Below are 24,708 nucleotides of genomic sequence, written 5' to 3' on the forward strand. Positions count from 1 at the left end.
CATCTAACATTTCATCTGCTTTTTTTCACCAGTTCTTTCCTCAATGTGTACAAGAGATAAACGGAATGATGCTTTCTAAATTTACAGACATCAACGGACTTGCCAAAGACAATGTTGGCAGGGTTTCGGTGTTACTAGGCAGTATTTGTCAAAAGACTTTAAAAAGCACTGCAGATCACATCTTCACCTTCAGATTCAAGTGTTCAAGCAATCCTTAGATTCTTTATTCTCCTGTACACACAGTTTATAGACGTTTTCCCTGAAGAGCATCATTCTCACCTTGAAGAATTCAGCTGTTTAAATAAAGTGAACAATACTGTGCTATACACCATAAATGATACACACAAATTAAAGTGTTACTATTGCATGAGGGTTCAAACTTTTATTTACTGACCCGCAAGCCAATTTATCCACATACCGTGTACAAAATCTGCATATGCACTTCATTTCTGCCTGAAGTAAATCACCAATGGCAGAAAAAGGCTTTAAAAATGTGCATATAAGATACGTGTGACCTGTGAAATCAGCACATCACCTCACATGAACAGAGAAGGATAAAAAATGTGCACTTCACAAAATTATCTAAATACTGCAGATGCTTCAGAGACGCCATTAACATTTTCTCTGCTCCGCTTCATAATTGTTTAATTGCTGTGAGTGTAATAGCTGTAAATTGCAGACAAACTCATTAAGAGATTCTTTCCACTCAAACGATTCTTCGTTTCATTGTATCCGATGTATACTGTATATAGTTACCATGCAGGAAGTAGCATGTAAATGAGTATTTGTGTAAACCGTGTATCAGTAAGAGAAGAAACAATGCAAATATCACAGCCATGACCAGATGATCGTTAATAAATTTATACTCATTTATGCATTTGTTTTGTCCATGTTTGATGGATGATTCACTTACCGATGAAAAAGCACAGACTTGACCAGCGTCACCACGTCTCGGCTCGCGTTGTACCCCGCGCACACGATGGCAACATGAATGGTCTGGGGAATGAGAGAAATCACTAATGAGGTCAAGCAGAGCCCAAAATCCTAATGAATGGTGACACTGATGAGGATTTTGCAGCAAAACCTGCTATAATTGGAGCTTGACATTTAACGCTTGCCATTTGGAGCTTGGCACTTGGATCATTAGTGGTTTATTGCACTTTTCCAGGGCGCCGGTTATTTGCTTGTGCCTCACATTGTGCAGATTTACGGTGTTAGCCCCAGAGCCACAGGTGCAGCATCAGATATCAGCATGAAAACTGTATGTATGTCTATTTGGAAATCTTCCCCAATCCTCCTCAAACCCTTCCACACCCCCGACCGTGGCTATTCCAGGGCTGAGCTGTGCATAGTAAAGGATTACACTCTCCCCCTCTGTACACAGAGTGCTGAAATTGATCCTGACTGACAGGTAAAGGCCTTTTGGTCTACCTTTCTGACTCATAGAGCCTTTTCCACCAGTGGGTCAGTGTAACCAAGCTTATCCAATCAGCTCATCCAAAAGCTTGAGGGAGGAAGAAATGAGAAGTAGAGACAAGGAGCGTCTTTAAAATTGCATGGTTCATGTATCTGGGCTAGTCATTTCTCTGATTTTAGCTCTTTTCAAGAGTTAACACCTGCTTTTAGTTTGAAACTGACCTGAAGGACGATCACAGGTCAAGCAATTATGCTGATGAAAGACTACAAAATGTTATCAGGAAATTTTGCACAGAGTGAAGAGGAAAAAAAAGCTTTTATTGCTGTCTAATTAGTTCCACTTAATTGGCCTGAAACAGCAGAAAACAGCAGCATCACAATGTTGCATAACTATTAGACCGATAGGGCATAGAAGACTTTTTCTTTGTGCTCTGTATTCTTAAAATGTTATGTTCATTTCTATCCCTCGTTAGAAGGATAATATAGAGGAACGTCCCCAAATTTCACTGTACATGGATTCAATTTTAGCTTTTAAAATGTCAAATATTTTCTAAATGGTTTATAAAATATATTTTTTTAAAAATAGTGCATGTTTTACTTGCAATAATCCAATAAACCCTTTTGTAACAGTCCCTGTTTGTGACAGGATCTTAAAATTTTAACAATACCAATATTTTTTTGTTTGTTTTATTAGTGTGCAGTGTATTACATACACATGGCATCGTTTGCTTAAATAAATGTTACTTTTTAGAAAGTTCCAACACAAAAACTGTTGTAGAATATTTAGAATAAACCATTTTTTGTTTAGAATATTAGTAATAAACCAGCAAAAAACTGTGATATCTATTATGTAAAAAAAATGAAAATAAATAAATCTCACCCTGTCCATATGTTGGGTTTTGCCTTATAATATAATCGTGAGTCATTTTTCTTTTCTTTTCTGTTCAAACAGTCTAATGTACAACATATGGGATAGTGGTTTAATGTCTTAATGTCTCCACTGTGTGTGTGTTTATCCTGTGTGTATGTCTTGCCCATCAGTTATTTCTCTATTCATGTTTTTTCTGGTGATAAAGGCTCTCTCACACCCAGGGAAAGTCACTTATCACTTCTATACACTCGTTTTGTTTGTTTTTTTCTCTGTTGCATCTGTCAGCCACGTTATGACTTTATCTGCACCTATATCCTCGTCACGTCTCCTGCCTCAACAAACTGCATTCAAGCAACAATTTACAACAGCCAAAGCACAGCATTTGTTACACAGCTGGTCAATATTTGGACAATGACTGGCTCAGCTCCTGCATATCAGCAGCCTCCAGAGATTCAAGCCTGTGGGTGACATCTAAGAAGAGTAATAGCCTTGGAGATGCATCTCAGATCAATTTAATAGCCAGGCAGAGTATTAAGCGTTGATATGGCTGACTGCTGTGTCAAACAAAAGGTCAACTACTATATTCAAATAAACATGAACATAATCAGTGCCTGCTGACACTCTACTGCTTTGATTACTAAGACATAGAAGAGAAGCTCCAAACCTCTATTGTGGCATTTACATTTACGGCATTTGGCAGAAGTTCTTATTCAGAGCGACTTCAATTTTTATACAACTGAGAAATTGAGGGTTAAGGGCCTTCCTCAGGGGCCCAGCAGTGGCAGCTTGGTGGACCTGGGATTCAAACTCCTGACTATCTGATTGGTAATCAAACCCATTAACCACTAGACTACCATGTCCCTTTACAAATGTCTGTTTCTGTGTCTTAAACTAAATGCTATTTATTAAAACAAATGTCCCTTTTTTTTTTAGTGGTGTCTGGAAACTCAGTGTGGACAATACAGTACATCCTTTTAACCCTGCACTGGGCACTGCAAGTCATAATGTACAATCACTGTGTCACTAAGTAACTTTGACTTTCTTGGTTCTCATGTGCTTACAGAGAAAATGCCAATTTATCCACAAATTGCCAAGCACGTTTACAGCATAGATAAAATGATAACCACAAAACTCCATAAAAAGCAAAACCATAAAGAGAAAAAACATAAACTAATTGAAGCAAGCACTGATACTCCTCAGAAACACCTACACACTAACTAATGAAGTCCTCCAGTAAGAGAACAGAACAGAAGGCTTTATTTGTCATATATACATTTCTCGCATATTTGGAGGCTGAGGTCAGAGCACAGGGTCAGCCATGAAACCGCACCAACGGAGCAGAGAGTGTTAAGGGCCTTGCTCAAGGGCCCAACACAAGCAGCTTAGCAGTGCTGGGGCTTGAACCCGATTCTCTGATCAAGAGTTCAAAGCCTTAACTGCTTGAGCACCACTGCCCAGTAATGCAGCTCAGCCTTTTTAGGGTACCATTTCTTATGCCCAAACTGAATAGTGAGTCTTGTTTGTTTTGAGTTGTGCCATGATAACCAATTGCTAGAATTGTTTTGGTTTGGTCTACAGGACATTAGATGAAGTGCAATGTGGCTTGTTCCCAAGATGTAATGGCTAAAATTAAATGTATATTAAAGAACTGTAAAATATGAATGAATACTGTGTCATATTTATCAATTAGTTGATTGCTAGACAGAATGTCCCCCTTTTTCCATGGTCAAGCTCTTCCTAAATTCGTGGCTGTGCAATCATATTATTCAAAAGTCTTATCTTGAAGAAAAGGATTATTTTTCAACCTCATTCCTACCTCACATTTGTCTACAGCCGGTTGCTGGACACAGCTGGAGCCGTTGGATTTGGAGAGCGCTTTCTGAGCTTCACTATCACCTGTACCCTCTTCAGTGGAGTGAAGCTGGGACTGGTTGCCATGGTGCCCGCTGATGTGGTGCTGGGAATGCTGGTTGCCGTGGGTAGGACTCCTGGGCAGCTGGCTAATCTCTCTTCTGAGCGCTCGGTTTTCCTCCTCTACCTCTCGAACTCGTAGCTCCAGGGCCAGTGTGGAGGACTGAGGATCCAGTGGAGAGAGAGGCAGCGGCTTCACTGAGGATGAGAAGACAGTCTGCCTCAAGCTACAATTCACATTCGGAAACACAACACAGACCCTGTCATTCCACGTGGGAATATGTTCTTATGGAGATGAATAAGAAATAAGAAATTTAAATAGGCCTGGTACATTTCTTGAAATTGCATGGTGTCAGTTGTCAGACATCCTCTGGGTTTTTGGCTCTCACATATATCAGATCTTTCTTGCCTGCAGTTTTCTGGTTCTAATAAACTCTAATAAATTTTTTAGCAGGGTTTGGATTAAGATGAAATGGAAGCGGTCCACGTGATGTCCTTTTCTGAATCACTCTTCCAGAACAGGCTTACAAGCATATGGTGTTGCTAAATAAACACAGTCTAAATATTTACTAGAACAATTTCTCAAGACGTGTTACTATAAATGTCTCTATAGGACTAACATATGTTTCCATTGTGAGTAATGAAGCCAAAAGCTGCATCTCTATTCATTAACAAATAAATATAAACAAAATCAATTTTAAACAGAAATTAAAACAGTTTTATTATTTTTATAATACAGCACTTTCTCAAATCTGATTGGTCAGAAGTTGTTCATTGACTTTCTACATTCACTTGTTCTAAAAAAAAATGTACTAAATCCATTAGCAAAAGTCATTCAATAGGGCAGCACATGCTCCACATAATCTAAGACTATGTAGATTTTGAAATACTAAACAGAGGTTTTAGTTTAGCTTTTAGTAAACAGACATTTCTTAATATTTATTGATGATCAGTACGTTCGTTTGCCGTATAAAAGTCTTCAGGACACGAGTCAGCAATTTTTTAAAAATTTCATTGAACCAATATTTTATTACCGCTGTAACACAAGTGATAACAGTATGTAACTTCTCAGACATTCCACAACATTACAACATATACAAAGAAATAATTCGATTTCGGACAAAATGCTGTGGTAAAAAAGCAATAAAACACTTCAGCGTGTGATGTGTTTTATTCCTCACCAATTACACGTCTTATTGAAACTTATTGGAAGGATCCTAACGTCTGCTACACAACAGTGAGAGACGCGACATTAGTAACACGTCACCTTTATGATGTTACAGAAGCACAGCTAACAGACTAAAACCAGTGAAAAGATTAGTCTTTTCAGAAGAAGAAAACTTTTCAGAGTGCAGTAGGACTCACAAGGGATTTCCAATCAGCAGTCAGGACAGCGTGGAGATGTACAGCATGCCTCAAGCAACATAAAATGTCCATTTTCTGACTACTGCGGAGACAAACAATACTGACCAGAGAAACTGGGGGGGAATCTAATCACATTACTGTGTAGAATAGCAAGAGATGACAAAAAAAAAAAAACAGCAGCTCATATGCTACAGTGAGACATTCTACAAAAGAGATCTATGGGAAGTTCTTTTGTGTAACCATGTAAAAGCATTGAGATGACTTACTTTATATCAGCAAATGTTATAGTTTGCTCAGCAATTCAATTCAGCATGAGTTACTATCATGGTCAGTTTCAATCCTGTGACAAAAAAAAAAAAGCAAAACTAGCTTGATTCACAACAGTAACTTATTCAAACTGTGTATGATGGCGGAAAAACTAGCCGAGTTGTTCTGGGTGTTGTACAGCAAAGAACACAACCTGTTATCTGGTGTGAATTCTAGATGAAGTGCAAACGTGGTAGCATATTACAGTAAATGGTTAGAAACGGAATTCTTACAAGTTACAACTAGCATAAGATGAATAAATCAAGGCAGTGGAAGACATTTGTTCTTCAATTCAATTAATTTGATTATTTGTGTAGCTCACACGCTTCCTCATGCTTTGGAATTCTGTGCTATTTTTTGTTTTTGTGCTGGTCCAGACTGCATTACACATGTTAGCGTTTCTCCTTCATTAGCCTGCTTAAGCTATTACAGGCTTGTGAACATGAAAAACCTGCACTACATTGCGCTGGCTAGGTTGCTAAAGAGAAACCACCAAAAACAAGTACTCCAGCACTGGACTGAGAAACACTCACAGTATGGATGCCACAGCACCTCTGATCTACCCCAGGCTGAGCTTTATTTGCTGAAGGGATTGTGGGTTTAATCCTGCTGAACCGCCAGGAGCTGTGTACGGGAAAAACATTTGTTCGGTAGCTGTTGCATCTACTGGACAACATCTGCGACAAAGCTCATTCATTGAACTGTAAAATCACTTCGCCATGGGATTAAGTGTGTTAAACATACGTGCAACATTTTTTCATTCATTGTAGTATCTACTGAGCGAAATCCGTCTAGTGAGGAACAAAAAAATGTTTTGTCTCCTCATGGCATGCTTTTCCTCACTATATGGTTAAGTGAGTTTTGTTATTTTCTAAAACAGGATGTTTCTAGGAGATACGTACTGTATTATGTTGTACCAGTCACAACCATGCACCTGGATTTCATTTCATTTCAGTCAAGAATACTGAGCAACAACGTAACTGCAGCATTTTCCAGGTACAAGTGATCACCTAGTCTAAACTGGAACAGTACTCCATGGCCTAGAACATGGCACATCCAAAATGTATTTTTAATGCTGTCAGACCCGAACCTGCACGAAACATAAATTATTTGACTCTCGGCTCACTGGCGGTAACGTCAGCACTTCTACAGTAGCACACTTGCATTCGCACAAGACGTAAAAATGTATTTGCCTGATCTGAGTGCTTGGTGCTTCGCCCACGTCCGAGTCTCACATGATCACTTTCTTTAATCCCCAAACTCCCATGATCCAGAACAACTCCATTATGTACATCATCCACCCGAAACAAACCTCTCTAGATTATTAAAATACGCTGAAGGCTGCTGACAGCTCAGTGGCTCTGTCTGTCATTTGAAATGTTTCATTGATGGAAGATGGTGTTTAAACACACAGGAAAACACAAATCAGATACTGATCCTATATTCATATTCTGTAAATGAGATAAACAAGATGACTATCTGCTGGCTTCGGCTCTCTGTATCACTAGCATTTTTTTTTAATAGCAAGATGATAATGATAAAGGAGGGCAACATGGTGGCTGAAAGAAATCAGGATTTTTAGTTGCTGCAATTTAAGATTATTTCAAATTATCCAAAATTCATATTTTTATCAATTATATGCTGTATATTCATATTCTTATCTCAAATGTTTTATTCCTTTTATGAAAACAACACTTTTCCAGACTAAACACCTTAACCATACAAACTCCCGTAACATAGCTGACGTACTTCCAGGTCATACCGAGATGTACTGTAGTAGGTATTTTTTCCCCTTTGTATTCATGACGGTTTAATTTCTACACTTTGTGTGTTAACAAGTTGAACCAATTAAGTTAACCATAGAAAAAATATGAAAAATGAATTTTCAATTTTCATGTATGAGAGGAAAAGAAAAAAAAAGAGCTCTTTGCTTGTTCAATCATATACAGACATGTATACAGACCCAGTTGTGTGCCTGTATTATGTCAGTCAACATAAAAAAGTTCGAAAAACACGTCAAGCACGTCAAACCCAAACCCCATGAGCAAGTCAACGTTTCAGACATTTTGATACTCCAGAAATCTCACAACATGCACTGAGTTTGGCATATCTAAAACTGCTGCATACGAATTAAGAGTAAGAGCATTCGGCATGCACGACGTCAAGAGTCTTCAACAGGTACAAGTTTCAAGGGAAATCGGTCCATTAGCATGCAGCAGATCTAACTTTATGCCTGCATGATTATCTTTTAAATATTTTTCATTTTTAAACGAGAATAGAGATTGATTTCATTATTTGCTGTTTTCTATTCGTAAAAAGGTCCGTTTGGATTTAGTCAAGACAAGTCAAGTCAAGAAGCTGTTATTGTCATGTCAACCATATATAACTGACAAAGTACACAGTGAAATGAAAAAGTTTCTCCAGGACCAGGGTGCTACATAAAGCGGCATAAAACTACACAAAACAAAACATAAAACTACACAGAGCTTAAGTTCTAGGCACGTAAAGGTGCAATAGTGCAGAACAAGGACAGTGCAAACAGAAAATAATAAACACTACAGGACAAAATATACAAAGTACACAAGATAGTGCTGACCATTGTGTATGCTGTATTATAAAAGTACATTGTACAACAATTGTAAACATACACAAACTACACCCCTCACACTATCTTGCCATCTGGAAAAAGGTTCCGTAGCATTCGGGCGCTCACTAGCTTTCTTCCCTCAAGCCGTCAGGATTCTCGACAAACAGAACTGAACTATACCAAACACACACACACACACACACACACACACACCAAACTGTGTAAACTACACTGGATTGTACAAATCAATCACTCACTCAACTGATGTTTTTGCATAGCACATTTCAATACCTCATTTAACTGCTGCTACTAAATAAGTGCGGGGTTGTCCACTATGCCGTTGGCTTTGCGGATGAAGCGTGTGTTATTAATGTCCGTGATGGAGAGAAGAGAGGGTCCAATGATCTCCTCGCTCCTCGCAGATCCAAGACAGTTCCCAAACCAGACAGAGATGCAGCTCCTTAAGATGCTCTATAGAACGTGGTCAGAATGGAGGGAGGGAGATGGACTTTTCTCAGCCTTTATAGGAAGTAAAGGTGCTGCTGGGGTTTCTTACTGATGTAGCTGATGTTGAGTAACCAGGGGTGGTTCTCCGCCAGATGAACACCAAGGAATTTGGTGCTCTTGACGATCTCCAACTTCTATGTCAGGTGTTGAGAGATGATTGTGTTGAATACTGAACTGAAGTCTATGAACAGCATTCATACATATGTATCTTTATTGTCCTGGTGGGTGAGGGCCAGATGAATATTTTGTGACAATGGCATCGTCCGTGGAGCAATTTGGATGATGTGCAAACTGCAGGGGGTCCACTGAAGGTGGTAGATGAGTCTCGATGTGCTTCAGGTTAAGCCTCACGAAGCACTTCATCATGATGGGTGTGAGTGCGATGGGACAATTGTCATTTTAGCAGGAACTGTAGACTCCCTTTGGCCTTGGGACGATGGTGGTTGTATGGAGGCACGTACTGTAGGAACAACGGCGCTACTCAGGGAAACGTTGAAGATGTCAGCAAAGACATCCGCTAGCTGTTCTGCACATACCTGTTAGAGCACTAAACCAGGAATGTTTTCTAATACAGCACTGTGGGTTAACTGTAAATAGAATTCTCCTCACATCAACCTTGGTTAGACGGAGAACCTGGTCATCGGGGGGAGGATGGTCTTTCTAGCCGCTATGTTGTTATGTGCCTCAAACCAAGCATAGAAATCATTCAGTGCATCTGGTAGGGAGGCATCACTCTGTCACAGGCAGGTGAAGTTGTCCTGTAGTCACCTGGATGCCCTGCCACATGTGCCGAGTATCTTCGCTGTCCAGGAAATTGCTGTGGATTCTTTAGGCGTGTGCAGGAGTCTCTAGATTTCAACAGCGCACGCACTTTTACAGTCATCCACGTTTTCATAAACATCCTGCTTATGTTCCAGTCAGTGTACTCAAAAAGTCCTGAAGAGCAGAGGTGGCCAGGTTTTCACCTGCTTCAGAACCGGCTTAGAGCATCTGACGAGTGGTCTGTATGCTGGAATTAGCATAACAGAGATGTGGTCCGAGTAGCAGAGATGAGGGCCCAGGCTCCGCACGATACATGCTGAGGATGTTTGTGTAAACAAGATCGGTTTGCCTGATTGAAATCTTCAGCGATAATAAACAGTCCGTTGGGGTAAACATTTTGTAGATTGAGGTGAACATTTTGCAGATTGCTAATAGCTCTATAGAGCTCAGATTGTGCCTCCTTAGCATTAGCGCTGGGTGGAATGTACACTTCGACAATAAAAACCGAGGTGAAATCCCGTGGTAAATAAAACGGTCTGCATCTAACAATCACACACTTTACTAGTGATGAGCAGTAATTAGAAACAAGCACAAAGTTCTTGCATAATTCCGAATTGATGTAAACACACACACTACAACCGCAAGCCTTACTGCACAGAGCTGCATTTCTGGCGGCACGAAACAAGGTGAGCCCGTCTAGCTGAATGGCGGCGTTCGGAAGTCTATCGCTGAGCCACAGCTCCGTGAAAACAAAGATGCAGCGATCTCTAAACTCTCGCCGTGTTGTCCACTCAAGTCGGATTAGCAAAAATGAGGTTAAAAGTGTTCCCCTTTTGATTTATATGTAATATAACAACACTATGGTCAAGCTATTAAAGCCTGTTTTAATTAGAAAGCAGTATAAGGATAATTATAAGGATATAAAACTTTCAGCATTATCAGGATCTTTAGCCAAGAACTGGAAAATATGGTGGACAAGATCACAAACTGTGATAAAATGTTATGCTTTGATATGAAATATTACAAATCAGCACATGCACATTATCATGCGCTATGAAAAAGCTTGTAGTTCAATAAACTACATAAGCAAATAAACAAAAGATGCTGTAATCCATCTGAAAGAAGCCAAAGTAAACAAAAGGGACAGACAATCTGCTCTGTTTGATATGGCTTCTGCAAAAGAAAAAGAAAACGCTTTATAATTTGCTTATTTACTTTTTCTTTTTTTTCTTCTTTTATCTTCCTGGATGGAAAAGCTGGACGTAATTTACACCCTTGTGATATTTCGAAGGCCTCCCTTTTGTGTGAGCAGCATGAAAGAAGCTGGACTTGTACGAAACACGCAGCATTAATGAGATCAGCCGTGGAGCCAAGAGTCAGCTATTAGCATACGATACTGCTGCAATGCATTTGAACAGTCAGATCCATTGAACCAGCCAAGGTCCTACTGCGTCAGTTGGCAATATCCAATCAATCACTCCAACACCTTCACGTTCTCCCTACTCAATGATACGAGAAGCAAACACAAAGACTTGGCTTGGCGATAGGGCATCACCATGGAAACAGGCAAACACACTGCATACTAAAATGAATGCTGGCTGCTGTGAGCTCCAGACCCAGTGTGGGGGACCGAAGCTCCAGTAGAGACACAGGCAGTGACTTTGATGATCACATGGAGACAGAAATGACCTTAAAGAAACAGCATGTAACTCTGGGGGATTTAGAGACCTCTGTAATGGAAATGTGTTTTCAGAATCTTACAATAGTACATTTTGTAATCAGCTATGCTGTGCGCTGCTCCTCTGCGTAAGCAAATCTGATAATAAAGACAAGCAACTGAATAAACATTCAAAAAGCATTTGAGTACTCTGAGGAGGTAACACTCTCCTGTTGTTGTTTTTTGTATAAGTCCGTTGAGTGTTGCAGAAATAGAATGAACAAGAAAAGCCTAATGAGAGTTTAAATTCATAGGTAGTTAGCTGAATTTGGCAAACAATAATTAACACAATCATTTCTATCAATCGTTTTACCCCCAGGAGGCACGAGCAGTCTCGGGAGCACAGACAAACACGATGTTGGTGAACTAGCTGGCTAGAAAACAATAGTCGAGATACGACAAGGCCGAGCGGGCCTTCCTGTGGTAAATAATTAAAATGTTCTGCTGTTGTACGGGAGAAGCCTGCATGGATGAGCAGGTCTGCAACATGTGCCAAGAATGAAAACTAATCATTCAACACTATTCTGAGGTTTTGTCCAGGATTAAACAGCAAGTTCTCAAAGGAGTCAGTAAGTCCAAGATATGAGCAGGAAAATTTTAAGATATGTGAGCCAGACCTGATGAATATAATCAAGCAGGATATCAGAAAATATATTTGAATATCTGCTGAATAGAATCTGGATATCTGAAACTCTCTTTAGACTCGGTTTTAAAATGTGTTTCTCAGGTGATCAGATCACAAGCGGACACGAGTGTGAATGGTGTCAAATGAATACTGTGATCTAATTCACTCAGATCACATGTGAAGGTCTACTGAGGTGCATTACAGTTCTGAATGGGGTCTCTGACAGCTTTAGAAGACCACCAAGTCTCCAGTGTTGCCAGGTTTGTGGTTTGTCCAGTCACTCAGCCTGCCTTTTTTTGCCCGCAACTTGGCCATTTTGCTTGGTTGCTATATTTAGTTCATCTTAAATCTCATGGCTATTCTTTATTCATGACTACATTTTACTACCTTGTTCCAACTGGCCATTTTAATAAAAACGTGTTTGTAATACTCCTTCATTAAAAACACAATTACAAGTTTATGAAAAAATACAAGTTTATGATATTTAGTCATTTGCCAGTTTCCACCCATGAGCTTGTTCTCTCTTATCATATCACAGCTAGCACGTGAAGCTAGACACTGCATATGTGTTGCTCATGATATGTCACAGGGAAGTTAGTGTGTCCAGCTGTGCTAACATACATAAACTCCACACACCCCTGATTGCTTAGCGTCACTCTGATTGACAGAATAGAAAGATAATTCCTCCTATTCAGAGACCGAGGCCAGTTTTGTGGGCTCGGACGTCCGTCTACAGACAGCTGTGGCATTAACAGAATGCTGTGAATTAAGCATGTTACTTTTCAATAACTCTGTCGTTTTTCAATGATAGATTTGACTTTGGACGAAGGAAAAGCTGCACAGACTTCTACAGTGTGGAAGAAGAATACCGGTCATGACTATCAACTTCTAAATAGATGACCAGAGACAATATCGAGTGTGAACAGGGCCTGAGACTATTAAAGGTATAGAAGGAAAAAGTAGGTGGCCAAGCACTGAAGCACACGTATGTTAAAAGTTATAGATAACATAAGTTGTAGACCCTACCTCGGGTTGATTCCTGTAGTGTACATTTTAAGCATTTCATAAAGACTAATTAAAGACTGCTGTTTCAGTACAGATTAAGCACCGCAAGAGCCAAGAGAGTTGGTCAAGTATGCCACATAAACGTGGGCAAAATATGTTTTCTATACAAATATAATATTAATGAACTAGAAATGAAAGATGCCAGTGCCAGGGTTTAATGTTTAATATCAATTTTTCAAAATTAATTATGATTGAGGTAAGATAAAGAAAAAGAAATGAAACATTTTTTTAGGAAACATAAGTGACCAAAGTGTCCTGAGGGTAAATGTAATAAGTCGTCACCTTCTAATGTGTGTGAACCGGAGAGTTAGCAGAGCGCAGTGTGGCTGGAGTGGGATTTTTTAATTAGCAGTCAAGCCAGTGTGGTGATGTACAGCATGCCTTGAGCAACACAAATGTTATTTCCTAACTGTTGAAGAAACAAGCTATAAAGACCAGAGAACCAAACTGGAAACATCTGCATGTGTATGTGTGTTAAAAAAAAATTCATTTAAAAAAAAAAAAAGGGGGAGACAAAAAATAGCTCTCATAGAAAGTAACGAGTTCTTTGTGAGTCATTTTGAACAGCAACAGTGTGAATGTTTTCACTGGACAGACTGAACAGCCAAGAATTCTCATCTCCCTTCTGTCTGAGGTGGGATTTGGGAATCTGAGTCAAGAAAAACTGAGTCATGATTTCATTCTGTATGTTGATGTTTTACTTTCAGAAACAGAAAGTCAGAGTGAAAGCATGGTGAAGTGCTTAAGTTAGTTGGATGGATGGATGGATGGATGGATGGATGGATGGATAAGTATTAATGTTATTAATCCCAGAAATAAAAAAACATAGAAGTTTTGAAGAACAGCACAGAGCCACCATCATTTTTATTTTATATTTTTATTTATTTATACATTTTATACATATATATATATATATATGTATAAAATGTATAAATAAATAAAAATATAAAATAAAAATGTATATATATATATATATATACATTTAAGTATATATATATATATACATATAAATATATGTATATATATATATACTCAAAAGGCCTTCTCACTAATGACAACATGTAATCAGTAAAGGACAGACTCATCAGTACTGTATGTGATAGCAAGTCATTGTAGCATATAAGAGCCCCATGTAGATAAAGTTCTTGTGAATATAACACTCAATAGTTCCTGTAAAAATGACCATGAACTTCCATGACTTATAAATTAAAACACCAAACGCTTACTCAACTAAGTGCTGTTAAACATATAGCCAAACACACACAAAAGAACCATGTCTGTTGCTTCTCTAGACCAATATCTACTCCTGAGGATAATAAATATCCATTCTAGAGAGCTTGTCAAACTATAAAACTAACCCAAGAAAATAACATTATTTTTACTAGACGCATTTGCAAAATTTGATTCCAGAATACAACGAGACGTGTTAAAGGATGCGAATTCTGGATTTCAAGGACATTTGACTCAAGTGCAGTTTCTACAATAACAAATCTAAACAGGTGGCAGGACAAAGCCGCTGCTCGTCCACATCCAACCTGTAACACAATGTGGGCCTGACAAAGCTGCTTTGCTTCAGCTTCCGAAGGGATTTTGGGCTTAAACCTGTTGAACTGGCAGCAGCCGTGTTCCATAAAAACATTTTGACCGTAGTTGTGGCTTCTGCAAGATCGCTTCGCTTTAGGGTTAAGACATTTAAAATACAAGCCAATGAATTCTTTCACTCGAGCGATTCGAGTGAAGGCAGCCTTGTGAAAATACATGATAGTCTTGTCACAATAAAGTATTTTAGAATTTTGTATGCTTCATCTTTTTACGCATTTCTGAATGTAAACATCCTAGAAGATACTGTAGCTCCACTCCAGGGCAGATAACAGCCTCAGCAATCAATGGGGTATGAAAAACCCAATTTATTTTAAAGCTGTAGAACCAGAACCTGCATTAAATATTTCCTTGTTATGTCTGATTACACCCATGAAACTGGAATTTTAGGGGAAGTGAAGCATTTGACTTTTGGCTTTTTGCCAGTGATGTTTGCACTTATAGCGTACTCATGTATTATTTATAAGAACTGAATGATGGAGAATAGATGTAGACTTTCAAAAATGAGCTCTCTATATCATTTCAAATATTTTATAATGGCTGCTGATATATGTTCTTCTGTCTCTCAGCTGATATATTACAGCGTCTGAGAAAATATCCTTTTACCTGTTCGTCAGCTTTCTCTATTACCAGTTGTACATTTAAAAAATAAAAATAAACAAATGCTCTAGGTAATGAGAATTACACTATTACCAACTCTGGGGTCTGGCACAGAATCCTGCTTTGGCATCTGGAGAGATTAGACACCAGAAGTCAACGGATTTTTCCGGTATTTACCAGAAATATATACAAACATTTATTTAGTCAGTCAAACAGGAAGCTGTTCTAAATGCACTGAGACCTTAAACAATGTCAGACAAGAGATACCCTGGAGGCACCGAAGGAATCCTTCTGACTCAAAAAACACACTTGCAGCATAAATCGATTAAATACTCTGATTTACTCCATTCACTAATTCAGCGTTCAGAAAAGAAAAAAATAAATAACATTTTTTATATTTTAATTTGAATCAAATAATAAAAAAAACAAAAACAAACAAATAGCTATTTATTGCTTTATTTCTACTCAAGAACACATTCCAGGATTCATATGCTGGGAAAAAGTCCTCAGGTATTTCACACTGATGTAAAGGACATTTTTAGTCAGTGATATTTTGAAAGGCCTCCCTTAGGCATGCGATTGCGGGTTGCCCAGCAGTCGATGAGCAGTGTGACAGACACAGCAGTGAATATCTAAAAGAACGAACAGCATTAATGAGATCAGCCTTGGAGCCAAGAGTCAGCTATTAGCATACGATACTGCTGCAGCACATTTGAACAGTCAGATCCATTGAAGTCCTACTGCATCAATTTGCACTAGCCAATCAATCTCTCCAACACCTTCACGTTCTCTCTACTCCATGATACGAACAAAACATAATGATAGGACATCGCTATGGAAACCTCAAAACAGAGTGCAAACCAAAATGAAGGAAGCAGTGATTCAGTCTTGATTTGCCTCTGGCCAGAACAGTAAATATTCATGAGGTGAATGCAAATATGATGAGAGATCTCTGGTGTCACAGCTTCGACAAACAGGTCAAAGGTTTTTTTTCTGTGCTCACGAAGAAACTGGAATTAGTCTTGGTGCTGTATGCTGGAGGCGAAAACCATCGGTTTTTTTTTAATGATATACTGAAAAATTCAAACCTTCAAGAACATCAAAGTGCACTCAAACCCTGGAGCTTCTAAACCCACATCACGTGTCCTGCTTTTATCTGTTAATATGATCAATAGCTACATTTACAAACAACTTAACCAGCCATCAACAACATGTCTGATAACCGAGGTGAACAAAAATGCGCTGCACATAAACACCTAAGATGCAGAAAAGAAAATTGAGACCAATCCGTCTGTTAAATAGAAGAATAATCACAATAAAGAAATGTTTTATTTGGATTTCTTTCACAGCTGGAATCTTTGCATACGCTGAGCACAATGAGTATAACACTGCAGCGCAGAAGACCGTGGGGAAAAGGTTTTTGTTAATATACACTCACTTTATAAGGAACCAACGTATACCACATGTATGCAGCCATCTAATCAGCCAATCACGTGGCAGAATGTAAAATAGAAAATGTACATGAAGAACGAAGTTGTAGATCAGGAGCTTTAGGTCATGAAGTGCTAAAAACAAAAAAAACTCGTTCTTGTATCATTTGTAATGCAACTGACTACCTTATAGTTCTGTGCTTGAATGCTGTAATCTGCCAAATATATAAATGTTCTGCATTTCCTTGCAATTTAAGAGCTGTTTTTCTCTGTGCCAACTGCTGTAACTAATAAAGCTTGGTATTTGCTTGAGCCTAACTGTAATACATCGGTGTTTCCAGGTTTTTGTGGTATTTGTGCTTTACAGTACTTTGCCAATGGCACTTCAGTATTTATGATGTGAAGAAAAACAGTTGTACGTGGTAATAAACACGAATTTAAACATATAATCATTATGAACCCGCAATTCTCATCTTACGCTAGTACTGAGACATGCTAATCACAGTAGCTGTACAAGCAAGCACTGTCTGTAGAAATCTTTAATGGATTCACTGTAAAACTGTAGCATATGAATTAATAATACATGTCAAATAGATCTAAGTATTCTGTTACTCATTATGACTGCATCTCAAGCTACATGTTTTAAAACACACAAAAAACGGTGCGTTCACGTACGCTACTTTCAGCGTAACCGCTAGCGAACATAAATCATACTCTTGAGCAGTGGTTTTCAAAGGGGAGCCTCGGGGGTCTGTGAAGTATTTAATGAAGGGGTCTGCAATCTGCAAACAAAAAATTGTTAGTGCTAGAATTCACAACCCATCATTATCAAAGTTGTATTTCTTATTGATCACTTGATTTTAAATTAGATTGTTCCATTAGCCTTACAACAAAGTAGGGATGTAAATAATAACGGTTCTGTAGGAGGAAAATATCAGGAAAAATGCTCCAATAAAACAGCTAGAATATTAATGCACGTGTTTGACTAATGACTCTAATATCTGAACAGTTCATAAAAAAATCTGCACTGAGGAGTCCATCAATTTAATTTACAGCTAAAAGGATCCCTGGATGTAAAAAGTCTGAGAATTCCTGACATTATTCTTCAGAACCTTCTCTAATGATCAAAAATCATTGTTAATGATTTCTTTTGCACAAATGAACGAATGAACAAATGTTTCGATCCGTTGTAAGATTTTGGTTAAATTGTGCAAGGTGTTTGTTGACAAAGGTTGAATTCTCACCTTAAACTTTTAACAGGGTAACACTTATAATAACATATAACATATAGCGTGAGTTTTTATAATAGAATTTAAAAAACTACACAATTGTTAAACACACAATTGGTAGCATCCAGATTAAGTTTTTTACTTCAAATAATTTTTACTCCAAATTTTAAAGTTCTTCATTTAAAATCAGAATCTAAGGGAAAATTAACTTTTAGATTCATGGCATTTGGTCGACTCCCTGATCCGGAGTGACTTTCAGAAATGCTGTGAAATCTCTACTGATAAAAACATCCTGATATTGTTTCACAAGGCCACAGGCTATGAATACTGAATATCAATCTAAAAAGCAAAGATAGTACTAAAAGCAAATAGCCAACAAAAGATCTTTTTAGTGTTAATGTAATTCCTTTATTTATTTTCAACAAATATGAGTGAAGCAATTTCCTGCCCAACATTTGGAATATTCCAGATATTTCTGGAATGAGGTCAGGAGTCTAAAATGACTTTTGTTGACAATGACAAATGACAATAATGACAAAAGTTTTGATCGTTAGGTGTTAAATGGATTCACACGAGTGAAAGCAGTTATATGATATTTAAGGTATTTTAATGAACACAAGGGAAAGAACAGTTATAGTGGATAAGAAAGGCAGAAATGCTGTTTTCTCATTGCAATAGAAGGTTTTCAGTCTATTTATCTGAAACACACCTATAGGTTGATGTGCTGCACATTTAAAATCATACCCCAGTCATAAAATCAAGCTAGAGCTATGTTATTATCCTACTAATGGTGCTAGGAATCAGCACACAAACATGCAAAGAAACGTGCACCATGCTTTTAACATCTCCTGATTAGACAAATATCTGCACAATCTCTTTACACATTACTGAGACTGACAGTCTGTTATTTTAATCTGCGAACATTTACACTTTTTATACATTTTATAGCTAAGTCATTTTCTCTAAATTATTTTTCAATGATATGACACACATTCTAACTGCTATACAGATCGCATGACCTGAAAAGACACATGCTACAGTACAGGCTCCCAATATAACCACAAATTGGAACAGGGTAGAAAATGAAAAGCAAAAGAGCGAATCACTGACCAGGGAGAAATAGATCTAACCCAATTACAATGTGGTGAGACCAAGTGTAATTTGCTGTTTGAACAAAAAAGAACAAAATGGCTTGATGGTGCATTGGAAGTGCTAGGCTACAAACAGCAGAAACTGTTATTCAGTGGCTCTGACGAGGGTTGGCTAATGGTACGACCAGTGGGGCTGAAGGTCAGACTAAGTGCTTGACCAGTGGGGCTAAAGGTCAGACTAATGAGGGCTAAAGGCCCGACCAGTCAGGGCTGGAACAAGGTCCTTATAGAGTGAGCTAAATGAGTAAAAGGTAAAATGCAAATTCTTCACTTTTACATTCCCATCAGTTGTAAAACCTTTCTGATAAAAAAAAATCATGTATGAGACAAAGAAATGTCCTGAAAAAAATGAACCAAAGTTTCTATATTTACAATAAAATGCTTGTTTGCATTGTACTTCCTACAGTCCTAATGCAGATGTATGTGTTGGACTGGCATAGGAACACACTACATTTGTCTTACTTGACATCAATAAACTTTGCAAAGCTGCAATCAAGAGTCATTAAGAAATGCATTTACACTTCACTGAGCAAATAGTGCATTTCCAGTGTTTTAGAGAGAAAAGTTTTCTGACCATCACCTGAAATGGCCTCACTAGTAATTACATGTAAGCAAAAATGTGAAGCGTTGATCAAATTAAAAAGCAACCCTGGGATTTGTCTTCGATCTTAAAAAGTACTCATTAAATATATTATGAGCCAGACATAAAGTTCCAGATCATGGAGTAATAAATGCAGCATTATACTGATGATACATATCAGCTGTGTCCAAAATCCCAATTCTCATTATATCTAAGTCTTCATAAACTTTTTTTTAGCAACGGTCAATAAACTCGTTCACTTAAATGTTCCACTGTACAATACATTATAGTTTAGAAAGCCTTGTAACATGTTCCAAATGTCATTTTGTTTGAGTGTGACTTTAAATACAATCTTCATCATTAGAGAAATGTAATCTATCTATCTATCTATCTATCTATCTATCTATCTATCTATCTATCTATCTATCTATCTATCTATCTATCTATCTATCTATCTATCTATCTATTTATCAAGTTTCTTGCTTTCACTTTTTACTTTATACCATCATAAAAATGCTGCAAGTCTCAGATAATGATGCCATTATAAAACTGGTAATAGATAAAAGGCAAAACTGATGGCTCTGTTATGCTGTAAATCTGCCCAAATCAGCAGAAAGTTATTCTGACTTATCAGCTTTAGCCTATGATGAAACTTTTCTGTCCTGACGGACTGTACTAGAGGGACCCCGTCCCAGCATCAGGACACGAGAACTCACAGAATCCTACACAATGACGTTCACAGTCAATGGATCCCAAACATTTTGAACTGGAGATTATGGATTAACGTGTTAGACAACACTCTCTAACTCCAACATCAAAACACAGACTGAGGGAAATATTTTTTGGAAGAATTGTGTTGATTCGTCTAGTACAATTCCAGCGACTACGTCAGCCAAAGTGTCTTAACACCTTATTAAAACACCTTATATTGTTATTTTTTTCCCTTTAAACTGTCATCCACCCAAACAGTTTACTATTAAAACCTCCTAAAGCAAAAGTGCCATATACATGAAAGTCAGTTTACAAGTTGTGGATATCACATAAAGCACTATTTAAGATGTTCGAGTTCACTGAGCCAAAATCAGTAGCTTAATATATAATTCACATAACTAATAATGTGGTGGCAGGGAAATTTCTCTTTGGGCCACAAAGTCATTAAAACCTACTGGACGAAATCATTTGGAGGAAGTAATCAATATTGACCAAGGTACAGTGACTCAATTCATCATAGTGAGAAAATAAACAACCGAAATGAGTCGTTGATGAACTTTGATGCCATTTTCCAATGATGTGAAAGAAATATATGAGGATGGAGGATTCATCTATGCTTCAAGGAGTGCAGAAGAGTTCGTGCACAAGTAAAAATCACTTAGACAAGTGAAGCGACTGCACTGATATGATTAACGTGATTATTGCTGCTGTATGAAGTGTTTACAGCAACCATCTGACAGGGCACAATTTGGCATTGTGCAGTGTTTGTCATATTAATGCATTAGGCAGAAACAAAAAACATCCTGGCTTTTTTTATGCTTTAGTCCCTTTCTGCAGTTTAAGCTATTATTATTGTTGTGGTATTCTAAAACGCTATGGTCATGTTTATTTTTCATACAAAAGGAAAATAATTGCCATTTTTTCATTATCGATGTGGGCCAGAAAATGAATGCCTCAAAATGATGCTTCCTTCTTTTTTTTTAGCCATCTTTTATTGACAGCACTGAAAATGAGTCAATACTTTTATCTAGCATCAGGTACAAGCCAGTTCTATCCCTCGCTAATGGCTTGTGGATCAGATAACCCAATATCCAAATTCTCTAGAAGATATTTAACTCAAAGTTACCTTGCGATTGATGAAAGTGATAGAAATCGTCTCTGCTGCTTTGAATACTGCTCTGCTGAGAACTGGCATTAGTATTAATATAGATTTTACCTGTGACGTTTGCAGCAGACAGATATAGCCAGGTGAGTGCTGGAATAAAAAGCAAGGCAATGGATGCAGCCAGGAACTTCCTGCGCCCACGACACATTCCCAGCATCCTCTGATGCCAGAGAGGAGGCGTTCAGGAGGCTGAGAGACCTCTGTGTAGGTGGTAGATGTTCACCGGGTAGTGCATGGCACTGTCTAAAACAGAAAGAGGGTTAATGAAGGTAGAACTGCAAAAGAAAAGCTTTCCTGTCAATGTAGAACACCACACTAAATGATTAAGGAGGCAAAAAAAACTTTAAGCACAGGAATAGTATATATAAAGTTGTGAATTATTCCATTTTTCTGCTCAGTATTGTGTTGTTTTAAAGAGTAAAGTATGATGTATTTGGATAAAAAAATAAAAATGCACCTTACACTAATCTGTTCTCTGTTTGTTAGCACTTCATTTGGCCTGTGTGGGCCGACACCGAGGGCACAATTGTGGGCAGCACAAAAGGAAAAGGAATGAATTGAATGAATTTGACTCAGCTGTTCCACATAACTGCAACAGGAGTCTTTTAACACGGATAAGTAATCCATATTACTGTCAGAATAAAATATCCTGGCCCGGCTAAACTGCAGGTGACGGGGCCTTACAAGCACAATCTGTCATCTGTGTTGCGCTCTAGTTCTGAAGGGTGACTGACACCAAGGCCATTGAAAAGATGAAAGAAAAGCATGAGAATGAATGGAAGAAAATGAATGCAAGAGAATGGGCATTATTAATTTGAAGGAAAAAGAAAGCACATAAGAAGGAAGAAAGAACTTGGAAGGAACGGATAATGAATTAATGGAACAATACACAGACCAGATTTTTTCTTTATTTCCAGTAGTGTAATAATACTAATGTAAGCAGAATTGGAATCAATAAACACTGTATACACTGAAACTGTCATCATGGGATGATGGATTACCGTATGTGGAGTTTCTGTGAAATGCTTAAATATTTAATTTATAATTAGACTTTTGAAAGGGACTACTGTACTATATGGCACTATAAGGCGCACCTAAAAGCCTTAAATTTTCTCAAAAATCGGCCGTGCGCCTAATAACCCGGTGCGCCTTATGTGTGCACTGAGTTCCAAAAGTCTGCAAAAATGTTGTGTGACTTTAGTAAGCGCTCCGCTTGATTGACTGTCGGACCATTTCCCGCTGACACAGGGACGTTACGTAATACATACACTACGTACGCTGGCAGCGATAAACCAATAAGAGGACATTACGTAATACGTACAGTACGTACGCTTACCTTCGCCACGCCTCCTGTAGGTATACTACCGGTATGTTGCAAAACAACATTTGTTTCTTCCTAAACATTATGCGCTCCACACTCCAGTCCAGTAAGGCGGTAAATGCACCTTAAGTTGGTTTGCCATCCGCCAATAAAAATCAGATGCGTACGAGGCACAATTACAAACTACAGGCTATCAGTTACACGGTTGTAAATGGGAATAGAGCAGCTGAAAGAATTCAACATCAATGTATCTATGGTTCGGGAGTGAGGGAAGCAAGAAAATGTACTGCGCCAAGTTAAGAAAACACAGTAGATAAGGACTTTGATGGATTTGTGGGAGAAGATTGATTAAAAAATAATGTGTGTGTTGTTAAATAGTAGAATAAAAATAAAGCCAGTAAATAAAGTTCAACTAAACTCACTGTTTTGCTTCTGTTACCTTTTTTTGTGGACTGTATGTTTTAGCATGCGCCTTATAATCCGGTGCGCCTTATGTATGGGTTCAGTACAGAAATAGAGCCCGTAATTGAGACTGCGCCTTATAATCCGGTGCGCCTTATGGCGTGGAAAATACTGTATATTAAAAGTCATCATTTGATTGGTTGGAGTGGACAAGATCTCAAAGAGATGTGTGTTGTGTTTTTTTTACAGTCTTTCTGGAACTTTCTTCCCTCGTGCAAGAAGGAAGCCGTCGTGTTCACATTGACATGGGCTCAGCTATACACTGGATTCTCCAAATGATATAAAGTTCATGATATATAATTAACTTGCATGACTCTTAAATGAACAATCTATGGTTGAACGGCAGTCTGTGTATTGGCATTTTTATAGGTTTAAACATGACGCTGAATGACACGTACTGTAAGTGATTTACATGTCAGTCAGACCACCTCTTGGGTGGTCCTTGGCCAATAAAAGCTGCTATGGAGTCCAGACCTTCTGTTGTCAGTCTGAAGTACTGTCTATGTGAGACTAAGGCCCCGTTCACACTGCAGGTAAAAGTGGCCCAAATCCGATTTTTTTTGGGGTCAAGTGACAGGGTCAGACTTCTTCAGGAGTAGTGTGAACACTCAAATCCACTTCCATATGTGGTCCTGAATAAGACCCAAATCTGATTTTTTTCCAATGTGGCCGCAGTGTGAACAGCCAAGGCGGATTTGATGCGACTTTTACGTCAATCTACATCGACATTCGTCACAATTATGTGCCGGCGAAGGCTTTTTTGTTTTTGCGTAACACACACACGTTACCAGTCACCGCGTTTGTGTCACGTTTTCGCCAGCGTGACTGGTAACGTGTGTGTGTTAAGAGTGTTATATAAAGTGGTTACGTGAACCAGCTCATAATGTTTGCGTTGAATGCATTACATGATATGTTTGCTTGCACCAAATGATACAATACTTCCTCCATAACCTCACCAACTTTTTAGCGCAACGACGTGCTGCGTGTGACGTCGTTGTTATTGTTCGTTTGCGCATGCGGGTCAGTTCGAAACAGCAAACTGTTCACACTGGTATCTGATATAGGCCACATTTTAAAGGTTAATGTGAACAGCCAAACAAAAAAATCAGATCTGAGCAAAATATCTGAATTGAGCATTAAGACTTGCAGTGTGAACGTGGCCTATGATTTACAAGGGAAGAGCTTAGATTGTTTAGGCAGCAATATATTGGCAATATATTAATAATAAATACATGATTGGATTTTTTTAAAAATAATTTTCATTGTCTCAATTATATATGATCACAGTGTTCAGTGTGACTTCATTAAAGGTCCATCAGACTCATAGA

At 38.2% G+C, this 24,708-nt stretch overlaps 1 protein-coding gene across 1 annotated transcript in view; it reads right to left on the reverse strand.

The window, feature by feature from the left end:
• Positions 1–24,708, reverse strand: part of large1 (xylosyl- and glucuronyltransferase LARGE1) — a 60,910-nt gene that overhangs the window by 32,417 nt on the left and 3,785 nt on the right. Inside the window, exons 2-4 of the mRNA XM_027151713.2 lie at positions 21,649–21,840; positions 4,104–4,396; positions 914–996 (exon numbers count right to left, since the gene is read on the reverse strand). Of these exons, the coding sequence (XP_027007514.1) occupies positions 914–996; positions 4,104–4,396; positions 21,649–21,754 (482 nt within the window). The 5' untranslated portion in view covers positions 21,755–21,840. The remainder of the gene's footprint in view (positions 1–913; positions 997–4,103; positions 4,397–21,648; positions 21,841–24,708) is intronic.

Source organism: Tachysurus fulvidraco, chromosome 19 (assembly GCF_022655615.1).
Source record: "Tachysurus fulvidraco isolate hzauxx_2018 chromosome 19, HZAU_PFXX_2.0, whole genome shotgun sequence".
Taxonomy (NCBI): Eukaryota; Metazoa; Chordata; class Actinopteri; order Siluriformes; family Bagridae; genus Tachysurus; species Tachysurus fulvidraco.